Below are 24,928 nucleotides of genomic sequence, written 5' to 3'. Positions count from 1 at the left end.
CCATCTGCAAGCAAGGAAGAGATTTCTCACTAGAACCCAGTCATACTGGTGCCATGACCTTGGACTTCCAACCTCCAATACCGTGAGAGATAAATGTTTGTTGTTTATGTCCGCCAGTCTATGGCATGTTGGGTATAACAACCTGAGCTAACTAAGTCACACTGTCTGAAATAACTGACAGAAGCGCCAAACCAACAGGTTGACGGAGACTTTTCAATGAGGGAATCACAACCATTTTCCAAAGAGAAAACATTTCTTTCTGAAAAGATAAAGACTTGTGACTGATATTTAGAAAGCATAATACTATCCTTAACAAATGGTAGCTATTTTTGTCCTGGTCTTAATTTCCTTGTTGTTGTTATTGTTGCCAAGGTCATCCTGGATGAACACAATAGCAAATTTCGAAGCAACTATTTTGTCATATTGAGAAGCTTCCTTAATGCGGTTTCCATGCCCAGTTTTAAAGAAATATATTTATAAAATTGTTTTTCTGGTTGACAATTATAAGAATGAGAGTGCAATTTATCAATCATGTTTAGTCCTTAAGACTTTTTTTAAAAGCCATTATCCTTCATGTTAACTATTTTATGGATATCCTGCTGGTTTGTTTCGTGACCAAGGACTGACCTTTTCTGTGCCTTGTTCTGATCCACTTAGAGTTAATAATAATTGTTGGACAACCAAAATGTCATTAATAATAGAACGGTGACAAAATTGTGAGATACCCTTACTGCAGAATACTGCGAAGGCATTAAATAAAATAAAGTCAATCAGCAGGTATTGACACTAGGTATTTATAGTGTGTCCCATGGGCCAGTGGGAACAAGACAAAGAGGCCAAGAATGGAAAAAATGTGCTCCATGCCATTTAAAACGAAGGGCACATCTCTCACTCTCTCTCACTCCCTACCCTGCAAAAATAAAACCACACCCTGCACATGTGCATCGATGAGTATGTGCATGAAAATGGATGGAAAATGAATGGAATAGGATGCACTTAATGGTTAGTGGTGCACCCCCAGGAGAGCAAAGTGTTGGTGCTGGTCAGTTTGGGGAGGAAGACGAATGAAGGAAGATTCTTGACTATTTGAGTATTTTATGTGAATCTTTCACAAGGCCACTGTAGTCTTGTATGGTTAATAAACCAAGATATTAGAAATATTAACTCTGGTCACCTCCCATAAGGCAACGGTGAGGTCTGATGGATGGCGGGAGTCTTAGGGTGCCATCTGGGGAAAGACGAGAAGAACGTGTGTCTCTGGAGAGGCACACGTGGCCTCATGCTCCCCGTGCAGATACTCCGCGTGTTCAGGAGACATGAGCAATTCTAGGAGTAGCCACAGCTCCAGTGTGAGGGGAAGTGAAAGTAAATGATTTCTCAAACTAAACAGATTCGATTAAATGCATTTTTCATTCATTAGAAGAGAGAGCAGGCCTTCCTTTGTTCCATTAATATATTTAAGTGGAGTATGGATTTTTGCCATTCTTGGCCTCTTTGTCTTGTTCCCACTGGCCCATGCTGTCTTTTTATTTGAATTATCTGTTTATTATATTAGGTTAAGAACCCAAAGGCCATTTTGCATGGGGCACACTATAAATACCTATTAGCACAGTTGTATATTCTTGAGCTGATGAAGGAAGACCATTTATGAAGAAATTAGATTACCTCGGTTTTTCTATAACCCATTGTGTTATAGTCTGAGGACTTCGTATGCAGTTAAGAAAATGAACCTTAACTGGCTCCTCTCATGCTGCCTACATGGCTGTGACATCGGGGGGAACCACAATACGGAAGCCAATATATTTATGTCAGCAATCTTCCCACGCCCTCCGCACTTGCACACACCTGTTTCATTCATCATTTTGACAGTTTGCTTGCACAAGCAAACTGTCCTAATTTTTTTTCAAGCTCTTTTCACATATTGAGTGTGATGTAGAATTAATCATGTCCGTTAGGCAGGGGCATTTATACACCTCAGCACCCAGCTTCCTCCATGTTGCATCAGAGACTCTCTCCACCAATCATACCCCTTCCCTCATCTCAAAGGAGCCTTTGCTGTAGTCTGCCTTCTGCTAAGTGAAGGTTGGTTTTTACTCCTGGGTTCAAAGCATTCCTTTCAAATATTACACTGTTCCTGAATTTTCTTCACCACAAGCCATCATTATTATACTTACTAGAGGCCCGGTGCACAAAATTCGTGCATGGAGCGGGGAGTCCCTGAAAGGGCCTAACCTGTCAGTGGGACATCCGTAGTACTGCCGTGAGGTGAAAGAGGTTCCTGCCACTGCCACTGCACTTGCCAGCCATGAGCTCAGCTTCTGGCTGAGTGGCACACCTTCCTGTGGGAGCACCCTGACTACCAGGGGGCAGCTCTTGCACTGAGCATCTGCCCCTTGGTGGTCAGTGTGCATTATAGCAACCAGTCATTCTGCTGTTCAATTTGTGTATTAGCCTTTTGTTATATAGGATTGTTCTTCTGCTTTCTTGGGAAGTCTCCTCCAAACCACCTCTCTCCCTTTCTCTTCACCCCAGCCCCCAACTATCTTTAAAAATAAGCAACTGTTATGAAGAAAATTTTAACTTCAAATAGGAAGTGCTACACATGATTGGACAGAAGCAGCTGATGTCCAGTTGGCTATTCTGCATTTTCCTTAGACGTGGGCTACAATAAGGTGGAAGAGGCAAAGGGTGAAGAAAAATGGTTTGCAGTGGGAACAACAGATAAAAGTTTGGTGCAATTTGCTTAAAATTTTAGGCTTGCACCATGAGGCTTTTAACAACAACAACAAAAAAATGTCTTTGTGCAGACTGGTGCTTTACCAGGGGAAGAAAAATCCACTCCAGTTAACCATTTAGGCTTAAAATTCCAGCTCTGCACCCCAGTGCCGTTTCTCCTTTTTCCTGTCACAGAAGAGAACATTTTGAAAATGAGAGCTCAGATCTATTATTGTGAAGATGCTGTTAGATAAACATACACTGCTCTGCTGCACTTTAAAAAATTCTATAGATCTGACAGGGTAGTTAGAAGAAGTAGTATTTATATCTCAAAAGCATGTGGGAGGCCCTGACAAATATTAGTTACACAAGCCTAGTGATAGCCGAACTCACACACACACGAACTTGCTTTAAAACAGAGAAACTTCTCCTAACAGACAATAGAGCGGTGAAGCCTAGGAGAGGGCAGGAGCTGGGTGGAGGGGGTCAAAAAAAAAGGGGGGGGGGGACACATCTGTAATACTTCCAACAATGAAGATAAATTAAAAAACAACCAGAGAAACTTCTTAAACTGTTTCTCATGCATGAAGATGCGAAGGAAGTGAATCTTCAGTGTAATTTTCTGCCTAAACTTTCAATAGCATGGAATCTCACTCTCATGATGTAGGAATCAGAAACACATGCTCCCACTCTGACTCTGTGGCTAGTCAGTTGGTGGCTTTGGACAAATCACTTCCACTCCAAGTACAGATGCTGACGTTTGTTGTCACGTGCAGAGCTAGGAGGTTAAGACTCTCAAGTTGTTTGTGATTCTATGCTTTTAGCTCCCATATATTATTATTCCTAACTTTAGTTTCACCCAATTTTTTTTCTTTACTCTTTAAAAAAAAACATATTTTATTGATTTTTTCCAGAGAGGAAGGGAGAGGGATAGAGAGTTAGAAACATCGATGAGAGAGAAACATCGACCAGCTGCCTCCTGCACACTCCCTACTGGGGATGTGCCTGCAACCAAGGTACATGCCCTTGACCGGAATCGAACCTGGGACCCTTCAGTCCGCAGGCTGACGCTCTATCCACTGAGCCAAACCAGTTAGGGCAGTTTCACCCAATTTTGACTCAATATTACCTCCAGTTTTTATGTTATATAAAATATTATGTTTTTCTTTTCAATTTCTGTGTTTGGAATAAAGACCAATGTCCCTGTTTATAGTTTTGTGTTAACTGCTTAACCCTCCCATTGAAACAGCCTTGAGACACCCCATAACAGCATCCAGGAATAACAATGGGATGCTGAGAAAGGGGGCAGTATTAAGATTTTGAGGGTTCCTATATGGATTTTGTGGGTTTTTATAATATTTATTCCACTCTATTTGTAGTAAAATAACTGCATGCATTTTCTTTATTATAAAATTACTGAACAAACAGTCTTTCTGGTTAAATAAAGAAAATGAATTAACCTTAGTAACCTAGACTCTTAAAGAGAATTGCACAAAAGCCATTTGTTTATTCTTTTGGGCACATAGACATTTATCCACTCATTGATTTATTCAAAATTTATAGTGTGTGTGTGTGTGTGTGTGTGTGTGTGTGTGTGTGATAACTAAAGAAGCTAAGGGAAATAAGATATTGCCTGAACATGCAGGAGGTAAAAAGGTGGATGTTAAGAGAAGGGTGAGGTATTGCAAGTCTGGTGTGAGGAGAATTATGGGTTTTTCACATTAGTGAAAAGTGAGAGGGCCTGGCATACACTAGGTGCTATATAAATAAGTATTCATTGAGTGAATAAGTGAGTGAAAGTGAGACAAATCCACATCATCAGGTCACATGAAATGTAAGTTTTAGTGTAATGAAAACCATGAAGCAAGGAGACATGTGTCTAAGGGGGTTTTACCTGGTAGACAGTAAGAGGAAAGAAAAAGATTAGGACTGAAAATTATCAACTTAACAAAGCATTGCGGTGGGATCCAAATATGTGAAACAATAGCTATGCCTTGCTAGTTTGGCTCAGTGGATAGAGTGCTGGCCTGCTGACTGAAGGGTCCCAGGTTCGATTCCAGCCAAGGGCTGTGCAGGAGGCAGCAGATCAGTGATTCTTTCTCATCATTGATGTTTCTATCTTGCTTTTCCTCTCCCTTCCTCTCTGAAATCAATAAACATATATTTTAAAAACAGTAGCTGTTTTGCTTGCTTTGTTCCATAGACTGAATGTTTGTGTCCACTCAGAATTTGTATGTTGGAACCAATAATAAACATGATGGTGTTAGGAGTAGGGGGTGTCTTTGGGAGATAATTAGGTCAAAGAGGTGGAGCCCCGCGAATGGGATTCGTGCCCTTATAATAAACCTAGGCGTCTATATCTCCCCGCCCCCCCATTGATTTGCAAACCGCAAACCAATAAACATGACTCCTGCTGATTAAAAGACCCCAAAGAACTACCCATGTCCTGCCACAGATAAGGACAATTCTAGCTAGAAGATGGCTATCTATAGACCAGGAAGCCTGCAGGTTCTTCTCGGTCACCAGGTGAGCCAGCGGGATGACCCTGGACTTCCCAGCATCTTGAACTAGAGAAATAAGTGCCTGTTGGTTATAGCCACTTCATGATGGTATTTTGTGCTAAGCAGCTCAAACAGACTAAGACACTTTATTAAATTCATTGTGTAGAGCACATGTGTCAAACACAAGGCCCGCGGGCCAAATCCGTCCCGCCAGACCTTGCAATGTGGCCCGCACCTCGCTGTCATCACTGCACTCCGCTGCGTTTCCATCACAATGACAGTTTATGACTGTTCAGTAAACCATTCGGCCCGCGATTTAGGCTGGATTTTAGATTTTGGCCCCTTCTCTGATTGAGTTCGACACCCCTAGTGTAGAGGAAAGAAGATGGGCATTTGCACAAGAACCTGGATTCAAAATTACATTCTAATATTCACCAGCTCTCTGTGCTTACCTCCCTGTTGAGCCTGGACTCTGGTTTCTCCAGTAAATGGGTCAGGAAATCCAGCTTAAAGAGAGGAGCTGACTCACTCAAGGCGATGCTTCTAGAGAGTGGAACCAGGCTGAGCTGGAGTCTCTGACCAGAAGCGCCAGTCTGCCCGCCCTGCCATGGCAGGAGGCTTGCCCACCATGTGCTGCTTATGTCATGGAAAGCGCCAGATGGACCTGAGTTTGCATCCTGAACCTGCCCCTTGGTGTCCACGTGTTTCCAGGAAGGTCCCTCTACCTTGCTGTGTTTTAGGTTCCTTATCTGAGACACAGGTCTTTTGTTGTCTGCATTATAAGGTTGTTGGGAAGATTATAACGATCAAATGGGAAAATGTGTGCAAGCACCTGTCACTTGGAAGTTCCTGAAATGAGAGCTCATTTTACTCTTACTTCTTAGTTGGAAGCTCCAGCTGTAGTGATCTCCTGGCCTGGAGTTGCCTTATTAATGAGTGATATGCCCTAATAACTGTGAGTGAAGAAAGCTCCCATGGCTGAACATGCTCGGGGCAGGTGGGGGAAGCAAGCTGAGTGACGTTCTTCCCACAGAACATATTCCATTGGCTAACGGATGCTGTGCTCTGTTAGGGTGCGATCTGCACTAGCTTTTCTGGAGCTCTTTAGAGGCCATATCTATGACTCAGGCTCCATAGAACATCCACGGAGCCTCTGGCTTTGATAGATGAGGAAACGCCAGCCCCAGTGCCAACCAGACAAGTGGTAAGCAGCATCAGGACCAGAGCCAGGCCCGCCTGACCTCCTGGCTCCTCCCAGCTGACACCACTCTGTCTTAGCAAGGCTCCCTTTTTACATGGTGCTGGGGGCTGCGGCGGGGCCTAGGAGGGCCATGCAGGGGACAGAGTCTCCGGAGAGCACAGAGAGAGGAAGGCAGCCATGGAGTCCATGAGAGGAAGAGACCGAACCGTATACTTGCAACTGGAATCAAGTATCCAGCCGGAGAGACCAGGGAAGGCGGCCTGTGAATGCCACTCCCCGGCCTGGTCACACAGCCAGCCCTCTGCAGCCTGGCCGCACTGGACTGACATGAGCAATTACATGTCCTGCAATGACAACGAAGCATTAAAATTTATGTCTTGTCATCTCTAACCAGATCAGATGGAACCCTTCTCATAAATGCAACGCTAAATGGAGGTTTTTAAGAACATGAGTACAGTGAAGGGTCCTTGAGTGTATCCCTCAGAGTTAATTAAAATCCTCCCCGAGAATCGGTCGATGATAGATAGCAGGGATGGAGCCTTCTAATCCGCAGCAGGGCGGGCCCGTGATTTCCCTCCTACCTTGCTCAGCGTCAGCGGGGGCTGCGGCTCACAGCAGCGGTACCACAGGGACTTCAGCACCGCCGCGAACGGGGTGACCCCGATGCCCGCCGCGATGCACACGCTCACCGGGTAGCGGAACACGTCGGTCAGCGCGGCCCCAAAGGGCCCGTCCACGGCCAGCCTGCAAGCAGAGCGCCCCGGGGGGTCAGAGCCCTGAGCTCAGGGTGCCCCCGTCCCCCCAAACCAGCGCTTCCCAGGAGTGTGCAGGGAGCTGGCTCTGTGCTGCACAGCTCCCCTTTGGAGCTGGGGCTCAGCATGAGCCAAGGGGGCCTGCCACCTGGGAGGGCGGCGCAGGGGGACCAGACAGCCGGCCCAGGTGTCCTTCATGGAGGGGCAATGCCCGGACTCCCGGTTGGAGCTCAGGCCTCTTCCACGGGGTGCTCTTCTTCCAGGTCTTGGATTAGAAGCCCATTCATGGTGCTTCTATTCCTTCCCTCTCTTCTCCTGGCCGCCACCAGAGCAACAAAGAGGGGCCTCCAGCTGGTTTCCAAGGTTATCTGTTCTCTCCTTATCATCTTTCTCTCCCCTGTTTTCACTTATTCCGTCTCACACCTCCGTACCACCTATTCATATAATTTTAGCGTCATGGGAGCCATTTGTGTGAAACCAGCAAAAACATTTCTAGATCATTTGCCAGTTCAGGTGCCATTTCTAAAACCCATTATTTTAGATTGTGCAAACTCAAAGTCTGTAGAGATTAGGCCAGGGTGGCACTGGTGTGTCCTTGCTTAGCAAACGGGTCTTGGTCTTGATAAGGAGAAGGCATGTTCACTGCATAAATATAATTGTGTTTAACATGGACCTCACTGGACTGGCCCCTGGACGCCACTCCAGTTCTCACAACCAGTTCTCCACGCTGGCTGTTCTGTCATTTCCTAAAAATAAATAATACCCCATTGTGCCACAGGCCCTTTGCACATCCTATTCCAAGTAATCATCTGGAATTCTCTGCCCCAATTTCTCCTCTGACAGGGTTAATGGCTGCCCTTTCATGAGGTCGCATCCCAATCGTCACTACCCTGGGGAAGGTTCATGGACTCCTTAGACTGGTTGAATCCCTCTTTATATAGTGTCATGTACCCTCCTCAGCAGCCCTCGTCACAGTTGCATTTTCACACCTGTTTTGGGGGTGTGCATGCAAAATTGTTTTGGGTCAGCCTTTGCTTGCTGCTGTATCCCAGCGCCTCATGCCAGCACACAGTTGCTCACTAACAGTTTACTGAATAAATCGTAAAGGGAATGTTTAAAAGATTTCAGTCAGCAGAATGTGTTAAAAAAAAAAAGTCAACTATTCCAAAAGCACACATTTACATATGAACAAAGATATGCTAATGAAAAGGGTTCTAAGCTATTCATCACCACTCCCTAAGGGGTGTCTGTTGAAGGCACCCCAGTTTGGCCCACTGGGCTTAGGATGTGCCGTGAAAGTTCAATTGAGTTTATTTAAAAATATTCCACCTGCCAGACCTCCTAATAATTCAAATGAAGTCTCCCCAAGTTAATCTTAATTAATAAGGCTTCATTACATATGGATATATGGAAATGAAAGAATACAAATAAAAGGTCACTAACCAGAAAGCGTTAGTATCTCAGCCCACTGCAGATTATTTCATAAATAATTAGAGAAGGGGAATTGGGAGAGAAAAGGTGAAACTGTCCATGGATTAACATGTCCTACTGGTAATTGTTTTTATAATTAGTCATATTTGGGATTTATATAACATTGATTTGAAAAGATAACAATGAAACCCAAAGAAGAATTGTGTCCTATAATCCATAGAAATAGATAATACACAAATTTCTGCATAATTAGAATTGAGAACCTACGCCGAAGCGGCAGGCAAAAATATTCAGCCCCTCTTCCCTGCTAACAGAGGATCCCTCCTTCTGCCTCCCTGACAGCTGACATTTCCTTCCTTCCTTCCTTCCTTCCTTCCTTCCTTCCTTCCTTCCTTCCTTCCTTCCTTCCTTCCTTTTTAATATTTTATTGATTTTTTACAGAGAGAAAGGGAGAGGGATAGAGAGTTAGAAACATTGATGAGAGAGAAACATCCATCAGCTGCCTCCTGCACACTCCCTACTGGGGATGTGCCTGCAACCAAGGTACATGCCCTTGACCGGAATCGAACCCCGGACCTTTCAGTCCACAGGTGGATGCTCTAGTCACTGAGCCAAACCGGTTTCAGCAAGCTGACACTGTCTGATAGCACCTGGCTCCTTTCAGGGGCAGCTCTGAGGGGAGAGTTCTCCCACGTCTCAGGGAAGTGTCTTCTGACTACGCGCCCCTCCTGTCTTCTTGAGACACACACGTCAGGTCTTTTCTCTGTCCTGTGCCTCAGGCCTTTAAATACGTGGTGGTAGTGATCATGGCACTTTAATTATTCTTTTTGGACCAAAATGTCTTCATTTCTCAAGACCTCTCACGATCCTGAGATGGCTTCCTTTGCCCAAATTTCTGTTTTTCAAGTTCGATCAGCTGCTCCCTCTTCGATGGGGACACAGAGTTTCTTACAACCCAGCACAGAAGGCAGTTGGCCTTTCGGGCACCCACATGGGCTGTTCCTCTTTGCTTATGGCCAGCAGCTTCCCCCACTCACCTCAGCAACCTCTAGTCTAGTCTTGCCTCCTTTTTTCCCCCTCCCAATTTATTTTTAAAAAATGTAACTTTTTATTAATTTCAGAGAGAAAGGGAGAGGGAAAGAGAGAGCTTAACATCAATGGTGAGAGAGAATCATTGATTAGCTGCCTCCTGCAAGTCCCACACTGCAGATTGAGCCTGCAATCTGCGCATGTGCTCTGACCCGGAAGTGAACCTTGACCTCCTGGTTCATAAGGTGGCCGTTCAACAGTTGAGCCATGCCAGCTGAGCTACTCTTGTCTCTTTGAACCCGAGATGTTTATTCATCCATATGCCCCTCCTTACCTAATCACTCCTTTGCTGACATCTCTGTGGTAAGTGACCTTCCTTATTTTGCTAATAATAATAGCTAACTTTAAACAAAATCTTTATTGTTGAAAGTATTACATATATTCCCCTTTTTACCCATTAACCCCCTCTAGCCCGCCCCCACCCCCGCCCCAGGCCTTCACCACCTTATTGTCTGTTTCCATGGGTTGTATATATATGCATTCAAGATCTTTGGTCGAACCCTAACCGGTTTGGCTCAGTGGATAGAGCGTTCGTCTGCAGACTGAAGAGTCCCGGATTTGATTCTGGTCAAGAGAATGTACCTTGGTTGCAGGCACATCCCCAGTAGGAGGTGTGCAGGAGGCAGCTGATCAATGTTTCTCTCTCATTGATGTTTCTAACTCTAACTCTCTATTATCCCTCTCCCTTCATCTCTGTAAAAAAAAAAATCAATAAAATATATTAAAAAATATCTTTGGTTGATTACTTCCCACCCACCCACCCTCCCGTGCCTTCCACTCAGAGCTAACGTTTTTTTTATTATGCATCATGCTAAGGGTTTATATGGACTGTGCCATTTAACCCCAAACAAAGCCTCCAGTGCTGCTATAATCATTTTAAGATGGGGAGACTGAGGCTCAGCGGATCAGGACCACACACAGTATGGCTTTGAACCCAGCTGTCTGAGGCTGGAGCCCTGGCTCCCAGAGGCAGGCCAAACTGCAGAAAACTCCAGAATCTGCTCTGAGAAAGCCTTGCATTTTCCTGTAGGAGCGGAAGCCTTCTCAAGGAGCTCCCTCGCCCCCCTCTCTCCTGGGCTCAGAGACAGGCTCTTGGCCCGGCTCTTCGCCTCTGTTTGCTTCTCCTCTGGGCTCCCAGGTCACTGAGTCCCCAGGGCGGGGTGAAATCCATTCTGGATCCAAAACCAGTGAAAACCTACGGTTCTTTCCCTCAGTGTTTAATTTCACTCAAAACACCTTTGAGCGATAAAGTCATTTAAGGAGCTCCAATAAAATGCTGTTCTTCCTGGGTTAAGATATAAACAAATTCTAGTTGGTTTTTTGTTGTTGTTGTTTTACTGCTAGTACTTGTGCTGGCACACACATATTTGATCAAATGAATTGAACAAATAAAGGGAAGCTGCACTGTTTACGACAACTCGTTTTTATTTATTCCCTCCATATTTATTGATGCAACTAAGAGTGAGGGCCTTTTCTAGCCCTGGGGGCACCAAAGTGAGCCAAACAGATATGGGGTCTTTACTCATAGAACTTCCATTCTAGTGAGGGCAGGGAGATGTGAACAAGTAGATGCTGTCCTGGCTGGTGTGGCTCAGTAGATAGAGCATTGGCCTGCAGACAAAAGAATCCCAGGTTTGATTCCGGTCAAGGGCCCGCACCTGGGTTGCAGGCTCCTCCCCAGATCAGATCCTAGTCAGGACTTGTGCAGGAGGCAATCAGTCCATGTTTTTCTCTCACATCGATATTTCTCTTTGTCTTTCCCTCTCTCTTCTACTCTTTCTAAAAGTCAATGGAAAAACATCCTTGGGTGAGGATTAATAAAAACCACAAACAAAGGACCAAGAAAAACAAGCAGATGGTTAGTGTGTCAGGTGCTGGTCATGAGCAAAGTGAACCCAAGCTTCAGCTGAGCTCAAGGAGGGAAAGAAAGGACTCACTAGGGGCCATTTGAGCAGAGACTGGAGGGAAGCAGGGAGCACAGATCTGAGCAAGAGCGTCCCAGGTGGGAGGAGAGGCAGTGGCCCGGTGGGGAGAGTGTGCTTGCTGTGTGAGGGAAACAAGAAGGGCTGATGCCCCCAGGGAGCAGTGGTAGAGCCCAGGAGCCTGGGATCCTACGGGTGGGTGGTGGGGAGATCCTGTCAGGCCCTGAGCTGATAGAAAGCCTATGGGCCTCTGAAAAGCACGTTCTGAGTTGTCGTTGGGGGATTGGCGGCAATGCTAGCTGGTCTGTGAAGGGAAAGGTTGGTGAAGAGACTGAATAACTGTATGTCCAGAGCAGAGACCAGGCTAGCAAATAGGATGAAGATATTAATCTCTCTGGGGGATCAGTGTGTGCGCGTGCCTGTGCCCACATACCTGCTTTTATCCCTATTAAGCATGTATTGTATATTGCATTCTGAATCTTAGAATCCTGTTCTATGATTTCTTTTCCATGATAAAGTCTTCATAGAAGTGTCAGGTATTGTCATCTGACTGGAGCGCTGGTCTGGTTTGGCATCATACCACTCTTTACTGCTAATGTTTGGGAGGAAAGCTTGTGCCTTTTCCTACCCGTTAAACACATCCAAGTTCAGTGCTCCCAGTTACAGCCACGGGAAGGGTTAAGGAGACAATACACTGATCAGATTCTGTGCCTCAAAGTCATCCCAGTGCCTGCTGTGCCACCTGTAAATGCTTGTTACGTTAAATGAGCTACAGCACCCATTTGGAGTCCAAGGGCTCATTTATCCCCTTCTCAGATATTTACTCTGAACCCACTGTGCCAGAAACTGTGCTGGGTGCTGGCCATTCAGAAGAGAACAGACAACATCTGGTTCCCAGAACATCCCATTCTGGGTGAGTCTTTCCAGTGTTCACCACCCAGTTTCTTATGGCAGCGGCCACTGCTTGGTGGTCCCTGTACCCTCCGAGGATGGCAGAAGAAAGAATATCTTGATGCTTCTTTTAGAATATCAATTTTTTCAAAAATGTTTTTCTCATCATTTGTGTGTGTGTGTGTGTGTGTGTGTGTATGTGTGTGTGTGTCCCTATTTATCTGGGGCCCTACACACAGGCTTTGTGTGCTTATCAGGTAATCCTGCAGTAAGAGTAGGAATCAACATTAAGCCATTGTTTTCCAAAAGGAGCCAAGGATTGGTAATTTACCTGGGGCTTCAGTAATGTTCTGGATTGCATCATCTCCCCCCAGGTGATATGTGACCTTATTTGGAAATAGGGTTGCTTTAGCTGTAATGAATCAAGGCCAGGCAGCTGGGTGGGCCCTTATTCCAGTGACTGGTGTGTGTCTAAGTGGAGGTTACAGGAACACAGAGATGTAGTCACAGGAGGCAAGAACACTGTGTGACAACAGAGGCAGAGACTGGAACGCTGCAGAGGGCGGGTGGCCAAGAAAACAAGGAGTGCTGGTCAACCCCCAGAGGCTAGGAAGACACAAGGAGGGATTCTCCTCTACAGTTTCGGAGGAAGGAATATTTTCCTTCTTCCTGAATCCTCACCTGCATTTGTTAAACATTTTTTTTTTTAGAAACATACTTGCTTTTATCAGAAATCTTCTAAATTACGGTTGACCCTTGATCAACCGGGGGTTAGAGGCACTGGCCCCTGTGCAGTTGGAAATCCATATGAATGACTACCCCAGAACTTAATGATTGTAGTGTTTGTATAGATTCTCAAATCTAAGAAATGGACTTGAACTTACCATGTAGATATTAAATTTAGCAATAAAAATATTGCTGGATTGGGTAGCATGTTGATGCACTAAAATACATACCTTACTTTAAAAAATATTCCACTGACACACACAAAGGGAACGGGATCCAACCTTGGCAGGTTCCAGGGCTCCTTCCAGGCCTGGCCCTCAGCTCCAAAGGCCCGACACAGAGTTCTGGTCCAGTCTCCCGCTGCCCGGATGTGCACACTGAAGAAGTCCTCCTGGGGCGCAGAGGTGAGGGTGAAGGGGTGCCACTCCAGCCAGGATATGGACGGGCACTGGATCAAGACATACTGCCCGGGTGCCATGCAGAAGTGACGCTTTTTCATGTGAAGTTCCAGGACCCCCGACGGATGGCTCACCACCTAAAACAGAACAGGGAGTTGGTCTTTCTACCCAAGCCAAGTAATAAGAAAAGAGCCTGAATCACATCAAAGGTTTTTTTACATTTTTTAAATAGACTTTTTTTTTAAGTATAGTTTACATATAGCGTTTGTAATGAGTCTCCACGCGTCTCTGACATCATGTTTATATCTTGGTTGGCAAATGCGACTTTGACATCATGTTTATGTCTTGGTTGGAGTTCAATCCCGCCACAGTGATATCTGAAATGTGGGTAGCTGCACCCAGGTGCCACATTTTGTCTTTATGTCTGAGATGGCCCAGCTTCCTTAGCATAGTTAACTGGACCCAAGAGAATAGACACTAGCACATCACGTATTGCCCGTCACTGTGCTTCAAGTTATTAAAATAGTCAATTAGTGAACAGTCATTTAGAAAAATAGTGAATTATCTCCTCGTTTTAAAAATGTAGGTTCTGTTTTAAAGGATCTGAATCGCTTCTCAATCCTTTGTGAATTAGCCCTGGTATTTCTTCCTTGTAAGTGGGAAGCCCTCTTCAAGCTTACTCTGAAAGGTTTCCTTTTGTTTGAGTCACGTGCCATCTATCTCCTTCCTGCACGCTGAGTGTTAGTAGAGGAAGCATCATGCAAAACTCTTATCACTGTTATAAGAACTTTATAACCCACTGCTTATCAGAGGCAAGAAACTAATTTCCCTTTTTTTAGATTCCCATCAGCTTTCTAAAAAATCTCTCCAGGTCCCAGGTCTTTTATTGTGGCAAGAGTTATAAGGGAACAAAATCTAGTGTCCAGATTCTGTGACAATATTTTTCCACACATATGAGAATTTCACCGCATTTTAATCACTGGTTCTGTTTCTCTTCTCCCTACTAATTCTGCCGCAAAATTGTCTCCCCAGTAACAGCTTTAGTAGATTTCTAGACGTTTACTGTCTAGTGTTTGAAACAGCCTCATAGGCTTTGGTGCTTAGCTTGAAAATAGCAATGTGGCAACAGCTTAAAACAGAAATATGGAGCAATTTCTAGGCTTCTGCTCTCATGAAGATAGTTAAAGGGATATAGTATTCTATTAATACAGTATTAGCAAAGTAGTATAGGCTTGGTTAGCAGAGAATTTCCTCTTAGACATTTAAAAAACTGGGGGCAGAATATTTGGTACTCCTAGACCAATGGTCAGCAAACTCATTAGTCAACAGAGCCAAATATCAACAGTACAATGATTGAAATTTCTTTTGAGAACCAAATTTTTTAAACTTAAACTTCTTCTAATGCTACTTCTGCAAAATAGACTCGCCCAGGCCATGTTATTTTGTGGAAGAGCCACACTCTAGAGGCCAAAGAGCCTCATGTGGCTCTGGAGCCACAGTTTGCCGACCACGGTCCTAGACCATGTATTCCTGGTCTGTCTGCTCATATCTTATTCCTGCACGAGGTAGATATTGGTGAGCCATGGGTAGGGTTGGCAAGATTAGAAAATGCTACCACAGAGCAAGTGCCACTCATTTTCCTGGGCGGAGCTGATCCTACATCCTTCCTCTCTACTTTGAGGCCCTCAGCACCACCCCCTCTCCACCCCCCACCCCCAACCTGAGAGTGACTGTTTCCCCATCTTCTGTTCAGTGATTGTAGGTATGAGAGTATGGGCTTGAACACACATGCATATCACTTATGTGTTTACAGAATCTGTGCCTCAACGTGGTGAAGGAAGCTATTACCAGTGTAAAGCAGGCTCAGTCCCTCTGGAGAGAAACTGAAGTAGAGAGAAATACAGACAATTTGTGTGCTGCCCCACAGCCTTTATCAGAATTCAGTGCACTAGTCTGGAGCCCTGGTCCCTGCCTTCGGTTAAATTAGTCACACGAAAGGATGTGCAGGAGGCAAGCAATTATTAGCACAGAAGATGAGCCTCTAAATTATAGACAGTTCTGCAATAAAGATGGCAAATTAAAAACTTGGGCTAATAAAAAATTTCCATCTACACGCAGGCTTTTATTCCAACATAAAGCTACATACATACCTTTGTAATGACAACTTCTTGGTGAAATCGCCAGATCCTAATTAGTCTTTCACATACATACAGGACCACAGGGCCTAATACCCATTTCCAAGCCTGAGAGAGAGAGAGAGAGAGAGAGAGAGAGAGAGAGAGAGAGAGAAAATGAAAATAGAATCCAAATACCTTCAATTTGAATCAAATCAATATGTTACATGATGGGGTTTAGACAGTTTTCTTTAACTTTGGGCCAGTTGTCAACAACAAAGATGTCTCCTCATATTAAATACTAGAACATTCAATTATTCCTTGAAGTCTACAAGCTTATTTAAGAGATTAAACTCTTCTCTATTGGTTTTTATGCTCACTTGATCAATGATGCCTTTATGTAATCAGAAATAATTGAATTTGCAAAGAAATAAGAAAGCAGATTGATGTTTATGTTCCATATGATAGGGTCATAAATGCTCTCAAACTCAGCCAAAGTCAAAAGCTTATAAAACTACATTACTGAGCCAACATAAGACATGGGAAATTAAATAAAAACATTTCAAAGAGTAATTTGGGTGGCCAGAATGCATCACAACTTGGGGGTCTGCCTAGAGGAGTGCCCCCACCCCTCCCACACATATACACTCACACATGCAGGCACAGCCAATGTGATCTAGAATAAGACATGAAGTTAGTTTCTCAGTATTTTCAACCCATGTTTACAGAGTCAGAACAAAAGCCTCAACTCACTGTTACAGTTCCCGTGGATCTGGTCTCCGTAGCAGTGAGCATTACTATTGTCACCAAAGGCCACCCCATGTTAATCTTTTCTGATTATAAACTGCATTATTGATGCTCATTTGACCAGCAGGCTATTCCTGTCTCAGGGATTGGGGAAAAAATAAGGTGTCTTTTTTCCCCTAAAAGGAAACAAATAGAAACTTTAAAATTTTGAAGCTTTCTCCTAGGTCTTATACCAAACAATCCCACAGGGCATACGGTACTCCCACTCTTTTACAGAAGTAAAGTAGAAATGAAGGCTCAGCAAGATCAAATGGTCCAGGGGCACAGAGGCCATAAGATGCACAGAAAGGACGTGAACCCCAATGTGCCTGGCCCCTGGACTGTGCTCTTTCTAGGACCCCAATGCCCCCTTGAACATTTACCGTGTCGTCACACGTCTTCCTGTCCAACGCTGACATAGGTACTGATACTTGTTTTACAAGACATTAGAAACGTATTCACTGAATTTCAGGATGCTAAGTGTTCTTGGAGATCTAGTGTGATTTTGCATGTATGGAATTACAAACCAGAATGGGTATGAGTTGCTTGGGAGACAGGTCTAGATCACAGAGACCCAGGACTATAACTGCACCCATTTCTCCATTTCCCTGAATTCCCTCCCTGGCTCACTAGACCCAGCACAACGTACCACCTTAGGAACAAGAGAATGTGTAGGAAACTCACTGATGGACTCACTGTCTTCACCACTCCCTAGTCCCTTCCCTGCTATCCCGCTCCGTCTTTCCTGTGGACAGGTCACAAGCACTTCTGCATTATTTTTATTCCTATCATCTTTCTTGTTGTTGTGCATTCTCTTTTACTTATTTCTGGGCGTGTTTGCACAGCCCCTCTTCTCACCTACGTCAGCCTTCTCTGCTTTTCCCTGGAGAGCCTGCTGCTGACCTGAAAAAGGCTTGATTTATGCAGGCAACACCAAGCAATGTGACCCACCTATTCTTTTCTGCCTCAACAGCACTTAGCAGCATGTTCATTGTATCAGAGAGAATGAACCTTTGTCCACCTACACTGTTGATGCGGCAGTGATGATGGGCAGAGTAAGGAAAAGACAGGAAGGGGACCTAGGGAACGAGTCCTTCGGTTGCTTATGCTCAAATGAACCAAAAAGTGCTTTGAGAACTGGTCTGGGTATTTATGGAAATAATAGCAAGAATACAATTCTTTCTGTGTAAATTTAAAGAGATAGCTGCAAAGACATTCATTCACATAGTCTCTATGGATGTTTATGAATAATCTTCCATGCACATTTTGGAAAGTTTTAGAAAACACAGACTTGATTTCGGTGGTGTCCAATCAGGCACGGTCTCTGATTTTTCCATGTTATAAGATGGAATGGATTAGTTTTCTTCCTATGGCTCGTCAGGAAGGAGGATGTAAGCTATTAATCCTCAGCTCTATCTCTACTCTAGTAAATTGCTTCAGGAGGAGAAAGCCCGATTTAGTTCCACTGTGAAAGTTAGTCCTGGAGCCGCAGGAAGTTGGAACGTGAGAGTTTATCTCAGAGGATTATCCTGATAGCAATGGCCAATGCAGACAAGGTGAGTGAGACCGAGGAGGCCAAAGCACAGAGCTACAAGGGCAGGTGGAGCAACACCGGCTTCTGGTGTTGTGGTTACCACGCATAACCCTATGCCTTCAGGCAAGTCTTGAGCCTTTGCATGGTCAAGTTTTCTGTTTCATAAAATGGGTTGGAAGAAATGATTACTTTGGGTCATCTCCAAGATCTTATATGTTTTAGCTTTATTCACAGAGATAAATACCATGTTGAGGACTTATAGATAGCAGCAGAGAGCTGACAAGGTGAGGGGTGGGAGGAGGCCAGAGATTCAGGATGGATGCTGGAGGGTATGGTGGTGAAAGTTCATGGCCACAGAGTTAGAAACTCTGGTTTCTTAAGGTGGCTTTGTTGGCAATGCTTTTGTGACCACAGGTAAGAAATGAAAACTCCTTGGGCATCCATTTCTCCATCTACTAAGTGAAGTATCTACTTAGATATTTAGTATCTAAGTTTCTTAAACGCTAACATACTTTGTGGATTCTTAGCTTTATTTTTTCTTCTCCAGAAATACTCAGAAAGTTACTGTACAGTGAGTATTTTATGATAGAAATAAAAACCACTTTGATTTAAAAGTTGCAGTAACAAAACTTATTTCCTCCACTTTCACTTCAGGTTTTTCATTCCTACCAGAAAATCAGAACATGCTGGCTTTGAGTTTATTTTATATGTCAGCTTATGAACAATAAGATTTCCAGGGCAGAAACCACGTGTCTGAATCCAGCATCGAGTGCAGGTCCGAACATGTAACAGCCACTTGGAGAAAGTTTGCTGCATTGATTTTGCAGCCATTAAATTTCATCTAGAAAATTTGTACTTTAGAAAATTAATTGTAATGCTATCAGCAAGACACCCATAAAAAACACACATAGTGTCAAAACGAGCCAGAGGAAAATCATTTGGGCAAAAAATGAAAAAAGGATCCCAAGTCAAATTTATAGAAAATATTCCTTTATTAACTTTTGGTCGAGAATATGTTTGTATATTTTCAGAAAACAACTCCGAGACCATGTGGATTCTGGCAACAGAGAGGGATTGACAGGACTACTCCAACCATGAAGACAGAAGAGAAGCAGTCCAGAGATGGAAGTCGCTGACAACGCCTTGCCATACTAGCAGACAGCACCTGTGTATCACTGCACGTTGCCCAGGACCAAAACAGAGAGGGTTGGACCTGCATTACCACCATTTGCTCACCATCCAGAACTGAAATATCATTGCTGACATGTACACATAAGGAACTATTTGACATTGAAATTGGGTCTCAAAAGAACTGGTGGCCCAGAAAGAAACACACTACAGACTGATTCATATGCCTTTGAGCATAATGATTATTGCTTGTCTCATTTTTGATTCTTATAAGTATATTTCCAGTAGGACATGATCTCACTCATCTAGGGGAAATGATGAACAACATAAACTGATGAACAAGAACAGACCCAGAGATAAGGAGCCATGGGTCAGACTGTTGGACCTCAAAGGGAGGGTGGGGATAAAAGGGAGAGATCAACCAAAGGACTTATGTGCACACATATGAGCCTAACCAGGTCAAGGACAATAGTGGGGTAGGGGATTGGGGGGTTGAGGACAAATATGTGATACCTTAATCAATAAAGAAATTTTAAAAAAATGTAAGAAAGTGGAAAAAGAAAAAACAAAACAAAACAACAAAAAACCCCCAAAAAACAAAAACAACTTTCCCTGTAGTGTTGCTGTCATTCCCTAACAATTTAAAAAGTTTCAGCCTTTATTATTGGTATCTATTATTACTGATTGATGCCATAGTTCAGTGCTAAGTGGCTAAGGAAGACCAGGTATCTTTTAAGAATGGATCACACGAATAGTTCTAGAATCTGGAGTCTTGTATGTCTGAGTGTAATCTGGTGTCTGAGTTTCAGGGTAAAAGGGGCAGTGAGACAAGTGGGGGAGAAGGGACTGCAAGGTATAATTGGTTCCTTTGATCAATTCAGTTTCTAGGAGGTGATGTAACGAGGGAGTAGTGCACCGCTGAGGGTGAGTGGAAATATTCCATTGATAAAAGCACCGTGAAAACACACCTAGTTAAGGGAGGCAAAGAGAAGGGGAAGGAGTCCTGCAAAGACAGGGTGCATGTGGCGCCTTGAAGTGCAGGAGCCCCAGCTTGTCCTTGGGATGCCTTCTGGACTCAGCGTCTCCAAGACATCAGAGAGAACACTGCGCACCCAGCCAAGCAGTAATTGCACAGCCCACACACACTTTGAATTAGGATCCATTAAAAATAATAGGCAAGAGTGACAACACGAGTTTGGGTGTGCAAGGAGGTGTAGCAGGGGCGAGTTAGAGAGACGGGTAAGTTCTCCCTCTTAATGATAATTAATGCCGGCATCTGCTGCTGCCGGCAGCAGCCTCTGGTCCGTATGCATGAGGTGTGTGGAGGGATATTGATTTTTTTATGGAGACGCTGGAGCTGGAGATTTTAGAGAGGCATTCACGTTCCCCATTAATATGCAGGCTGGGTACTGGCTAGCGATAGTTGAGTTTAAGACAGAGACAATCTATACTGGCCATTAAAGGACCCACAGTCGATGGGCACATCTATCCCAGTTCGCTCTGTTTTAAACATTCTTCCCAGCAGTTTTCACCTTAAAATCCAGTGCTTAATTTAATGCATTTGAGGATTTTAGAAAAAGTCGGTTGTTTTATTCTTCCAAAGTTGATGACCTAATTCCCTAAAATCCCACGATTTATATTCTGTTAAATACTATGAGTCCATTTTTTATGACTTTTTTGGCCCCCCCACCCACCCTGGGGGAGAGCACTTGTTTTCTTCTAGTTTTAATCTCTGGGCTTCATTATTTATTTTTTTACACATCACCCAGCTGTCCCAAGGTTTGTGTTGTTCTAAGATACCAGAGAAGACCAAATAGGATTATTATTTCTATTTTCCAATGCCATCAACAGAAATGATTACAGCACACCAGGAAACCTTACTTCTGAGATCTTGCGGGCACTACCATCCACTCTAATTAAAGTCTCTCTTTGGCTCCTATTGTCATTATTTCAGTTGTGGGAGCTTAATTAGAACAGAAAGCAAATGCATTAACACCCCCATTTTTTCTGTCCCAAAAGTTAGAGAAAGGAGGACAGGCTTAGAAGGAGGGCATGTTCTCATCTGGTTGTGGCATCACGCTCCTTTGAGAGGCGATGCTGTTCGTTCTCAGAATGCAGTGGAGGGGCAGGGAGCTGAGCTTGCTGAGAACAAAGGATGGAGAGCCACGCGGCTTTCTTTCTTTAAATATGTTTTTATTGATTTTTTTTAGCGAGAGAGGAAGGGAGAGGGAGAGAGAAAGAGAGAGAAACATCAATGATGAGAGAGAATTATTGGTTGGCTGCCTCCTGCATGCCCCCTGCTGGGGATCGAGCCCACAGCCTGAGCATGTGCCCCAACCAGGAATCAAATCAGCATCCTTTTGGTGCATGGTCTGACACTCAACCACTGAGCCACACCGGAATTACAAGTCTTTCTAATTCCCCTAGAGATATGACTGTGTTCGTGGTGCTATGAATTCCCACAATATGAGACATCCCCATTTCAACGTAAGTGGAACACATATCAAATCAGACAGAGTGCTTTAGGCAGTAAAGCTCTTTTTGAAATTATCCATAACTCGATTTCTCCATTAGCACACTTAATGGAGACTTGGCTTTGTCTAGTGGTGACATGGGCTGTTTTTTTCTCAAGCCTAAAAGAGCTCTAGTTCTCCCTATGGAGACAGCTATTTTTAAAAGCTTCATTCTTACCGAAGGCTCCTTTCCAGAAAACTGAGGCACAGGGCACGAGGCAGCCGCCTGCCATTCAGCATAGTGGTCTCTACAGAAGGTGACGTTGTGTCGTGAGAGGCTCTCAGGGGTTTGGCCTCGAACAATCCGACTTGCCATTAGAAACAAAACAAAACAAAACCCCAACATTTTATATTGACGTAGTGAAGCCTTGTGACACCCCAGATACACCCCACCATGGGCCCTGGAATCACACCGCCACTGTCTCACAACGGGCTCTCATCCGTTCATTCCCCTCAGCACCTTTAAAAACGGGAACCTAAGAAGCTCCGAGGAACTTTGAAGACTTCAGAACAGAAGGGTCCCTCGGTGGTATCCCGTGTTAAATGGAAAGCGTCTGTGTTAGAGAATTTATAATGAAGGGAAATTGTTTGAACACATCCTTTTGTAGACTGTTGGATTTAATTAGGTTACATCTCCTCCTGATTACTGATTCGGGCTAATTGGCTAACTTTGTACTGTTTGAGTCTTCTGCAGGTTTATTTAACTTCTCCCCTTTTGGTTTGTTTCTGAGCACCTGGAAGTTTTTAGGTGAAGAAGTCAGAGGAAGTGCCTTGAATAATAATATTTCCCCCCTGGTGACCACTGGCAGGCTTAGTGTTTGACAGGGTCCCAGTAGGTCAGTGCGAAGTGCGTCTTTAGGACTAGATGGTCAAACCTGAGAGCGAGAGAAGACACTGGCCTTGCGAACAGAGGACTGGATGGAGGCCTGTCATCCTTCCATGATGTGTTTGCCACAAAGACAGTGCTGACTGACCTTTGGCTAGGAGCTCTGGTACAATTTCCTTGATGCACCCATGGTGCCCAGGCTACAAAGCACAAGACCCTGAGGTTGGGTATTCTGGTAGTTGTTCGGCCCCTAAGTGTTTACTAGTCTGAATAGAATACATTGGTTTGTTTTTGAGAAACATGCTTCTTGTGAGCGTCACAAAGGCTCATGGCCCTGGTGGCCTGTCTCCTTGCATTAGCAGGATCGGGGAGGGAGCAGCAACGCAGTTGGAGAGCTAATCTCTTGGCCTGTGTCCCATCTGCTTCTGGAAGTCATCCAGATAACACCCCTCTGACTTAGAGGAGCAAAACTACCTCTGGATCTCCCCAGATACAAGAAGGGGAGATAATACACAGGAGCTGGAGGAAAAGGACCTGTAATTTTAACACCTTCCTTCTCAGGCTGCAGGCAACATTCCCTGTATCATCTAAAGAAGCCACAGGACAGTCCATCAATGCTGTGTCTTTGAAATTTTTTAGATTTTGTTATGTCTTCATCTATGCCATCCCATAATAGGAAGATTAGTGGGCTTCAACACATTCCAATAATCCTCCTTTACTGGAAATTTGCAAATTACTTTTTGCTGTAAACAGTAGCTGTAAAATACTTCAAGCTGAGAAGATTAGATGAGGCCCTTATCCCAAAATAAGCCTTTCAACTCAGTTAAAATGACTAAAAATGCCATCTTATGAAATGGTATTTGGATATTAAAAAATATCTCAGCGGAGCACTGCCCATTGAAATCCTCTTGTACTTGGACGATGTGCCAGGGTGTGAACGCAGGGGCAGTGGGACGGGGGGCGGAGGGGTGGGGGCTGTGGGATGGGGGCAGTACACGCATACGTGTTGTGAAGAGACTTCTAGACTCACATGGATTAGGAAGAGCCTCTTAGATGCACTACGGGGGTTAACACCGGCCCTGGGAGAAGAATCTGAGGAGGGACGGACAGTCTTTGGGGTGAAACCCTTTGGGACTACACCCCCTTCAAGATGGATAGTCAGGGACTGATCACACACGCAGAGGAGCTGGTTACAGGTATTTAAAGTTAAAAGAGACTAGAAAGCCTTAGTCAGAAAGCAGCAATGCGAACGCTGGTTGACAAGATTCCTGAGGATCAGCAGAGGGGCAGGCAGTTGGGCAGGTGCTATATGCCCCAGAGGCAATTCTTCCTTCCACTGTGTCCATGTGTCAGACAAGCTATGGAGAGTGGGGGAACTCTTAGGCACAGGAGCGACAGCAGCAGAAGTATGACCCCTCCCTGGGGTGGGGCTGAGATGGAAGGGGCGTCCAGTGTGGGGCATGGGAGGAGGCAGAAGTGAATATGGGTGTCCAAAAATATACATCCTGACTAATGCCACAAGCACTGGATTGTGGGAGTAGGTTCTCGACGAAGCATGCCTCTATTGTCATCAACCTTCATTACAATTCCTGCATTTTATAAACATGCCAAGACTCCCCAACAGAGCTACTGAAGAAAAAGAAATATAATACCTCAAAGCCTATGTCACTTCTCTTCACTTTTACTGAGAAAGGAGTCACGGTGAGTGTGCCACACAGAGTGTGCTTTTCCCTGTGATCTACGTGTCCTTTAGCCCCCTGCATGTCATGTTTTTCCACCTAAAGGACTTTCTCAGAGATACAAGCTTGCACATTGAGCACAGTACGGACTTACCCTGCCCCGTGGATAGCCAAGCTGATGAAGAAGATGATGAAGAGGTGGTGTGTGTACCAGAACAACTCGTAGGAGGTCTGTCTGATGAACTCGGTGGAAGAAGTCACGATTAAGATGAAAGCCAGAGAGATCATCAGGCCGGAAATGCCCGTGATCGTCATGAGCAGCTCGGAAGTGGTGTTCTGAAGAGAAGCAGGCGCCAGGGTATCCATGTTTTAGTTCACATTTTTGCATTTGAGGGCCAACACTTGAGAGTCCAAGCAAGGAGCAACTCAAATGTTCTAACCGGACACATACACAGGGTGGCGCAAAAGTAGGTTTATAGTTGTTCGTATGGAAAGTCAGACAATAAATAGCAAACAGTAACACAGGAATAAACTAATTTCGCACACTGATACTGTAAACCCACTCATACCCCACCCTGCATTTGCTTCAAAATGGTCCCCATACAACTCAAGAAGGGAGTTCCTTTTCCCTGGCCTCCCCCCACCTGATGGCAGGCATTCGCTTTGTGAAAATTTCATCAAATGCATTTCATTAGCTTCACTTTTCATCTGTACAAATCAAT

At 44.4% G+C, this 24,928-nt stretch overlaps 1 protein-coding gene across 1 annotated transcript in view; it reads right to left on the bottom strand.

Moving 5' to 3' along the window:
• Window positions 1–24,928, bottom strand: part of NOX3 (NADPH oxidase 3) — a 53,171-nt gene that overhangs the window by 14,245 nt on the left and 13,998 nt on the right. Inside the window, exons 6-10 of the mRNA XM_036414208.2 lie at window positions 24,361–24,542; window positions 21,880–22,009; window positions 15,777–15,869; window positions 13,510–13,763; window positions 6,999–7,161 (exon numbers count right to left, since the gene is read on the bottom strand). Coding sequence (XP_036270101.1) covers window positions 6,999–7,161; window positions 13,510–13,763; window positions 15,777–15,869; window positions 21,880–22,009; window positions 24,361–24,542 — 822 coding nt within the window. The remainder of the gene's footprint in view (window positions 1–6,998; window positions 7,162–13,509; window positions 13,764–15,776; window positions 15,870–21,879; window positions 22,010–24,360; window positions 24,543–24,928) is intronic.

Source organism: Pipistrellus kuhlii, unplaced genomic scaffold, assembly GCF_014108245.1.
Source record: "Pipistrellus kuhlii isolate mPipKuh1 unplaced genomic scaffold, mPipKuh1.p scaffold_m20_p_5, whole genome shotgun sequence".
Classification (NCBI taxonomy): domain Eukaryota; kingdom Metazoa; phylum Chordata; class Mammalia; order Chiroptera; family Vespertilionidae; genus Pipistrellus; species Pipistrellus kuhlii.
This window is presented reverse-complemented; position numbering and strand designations above follow the sequence as displayed.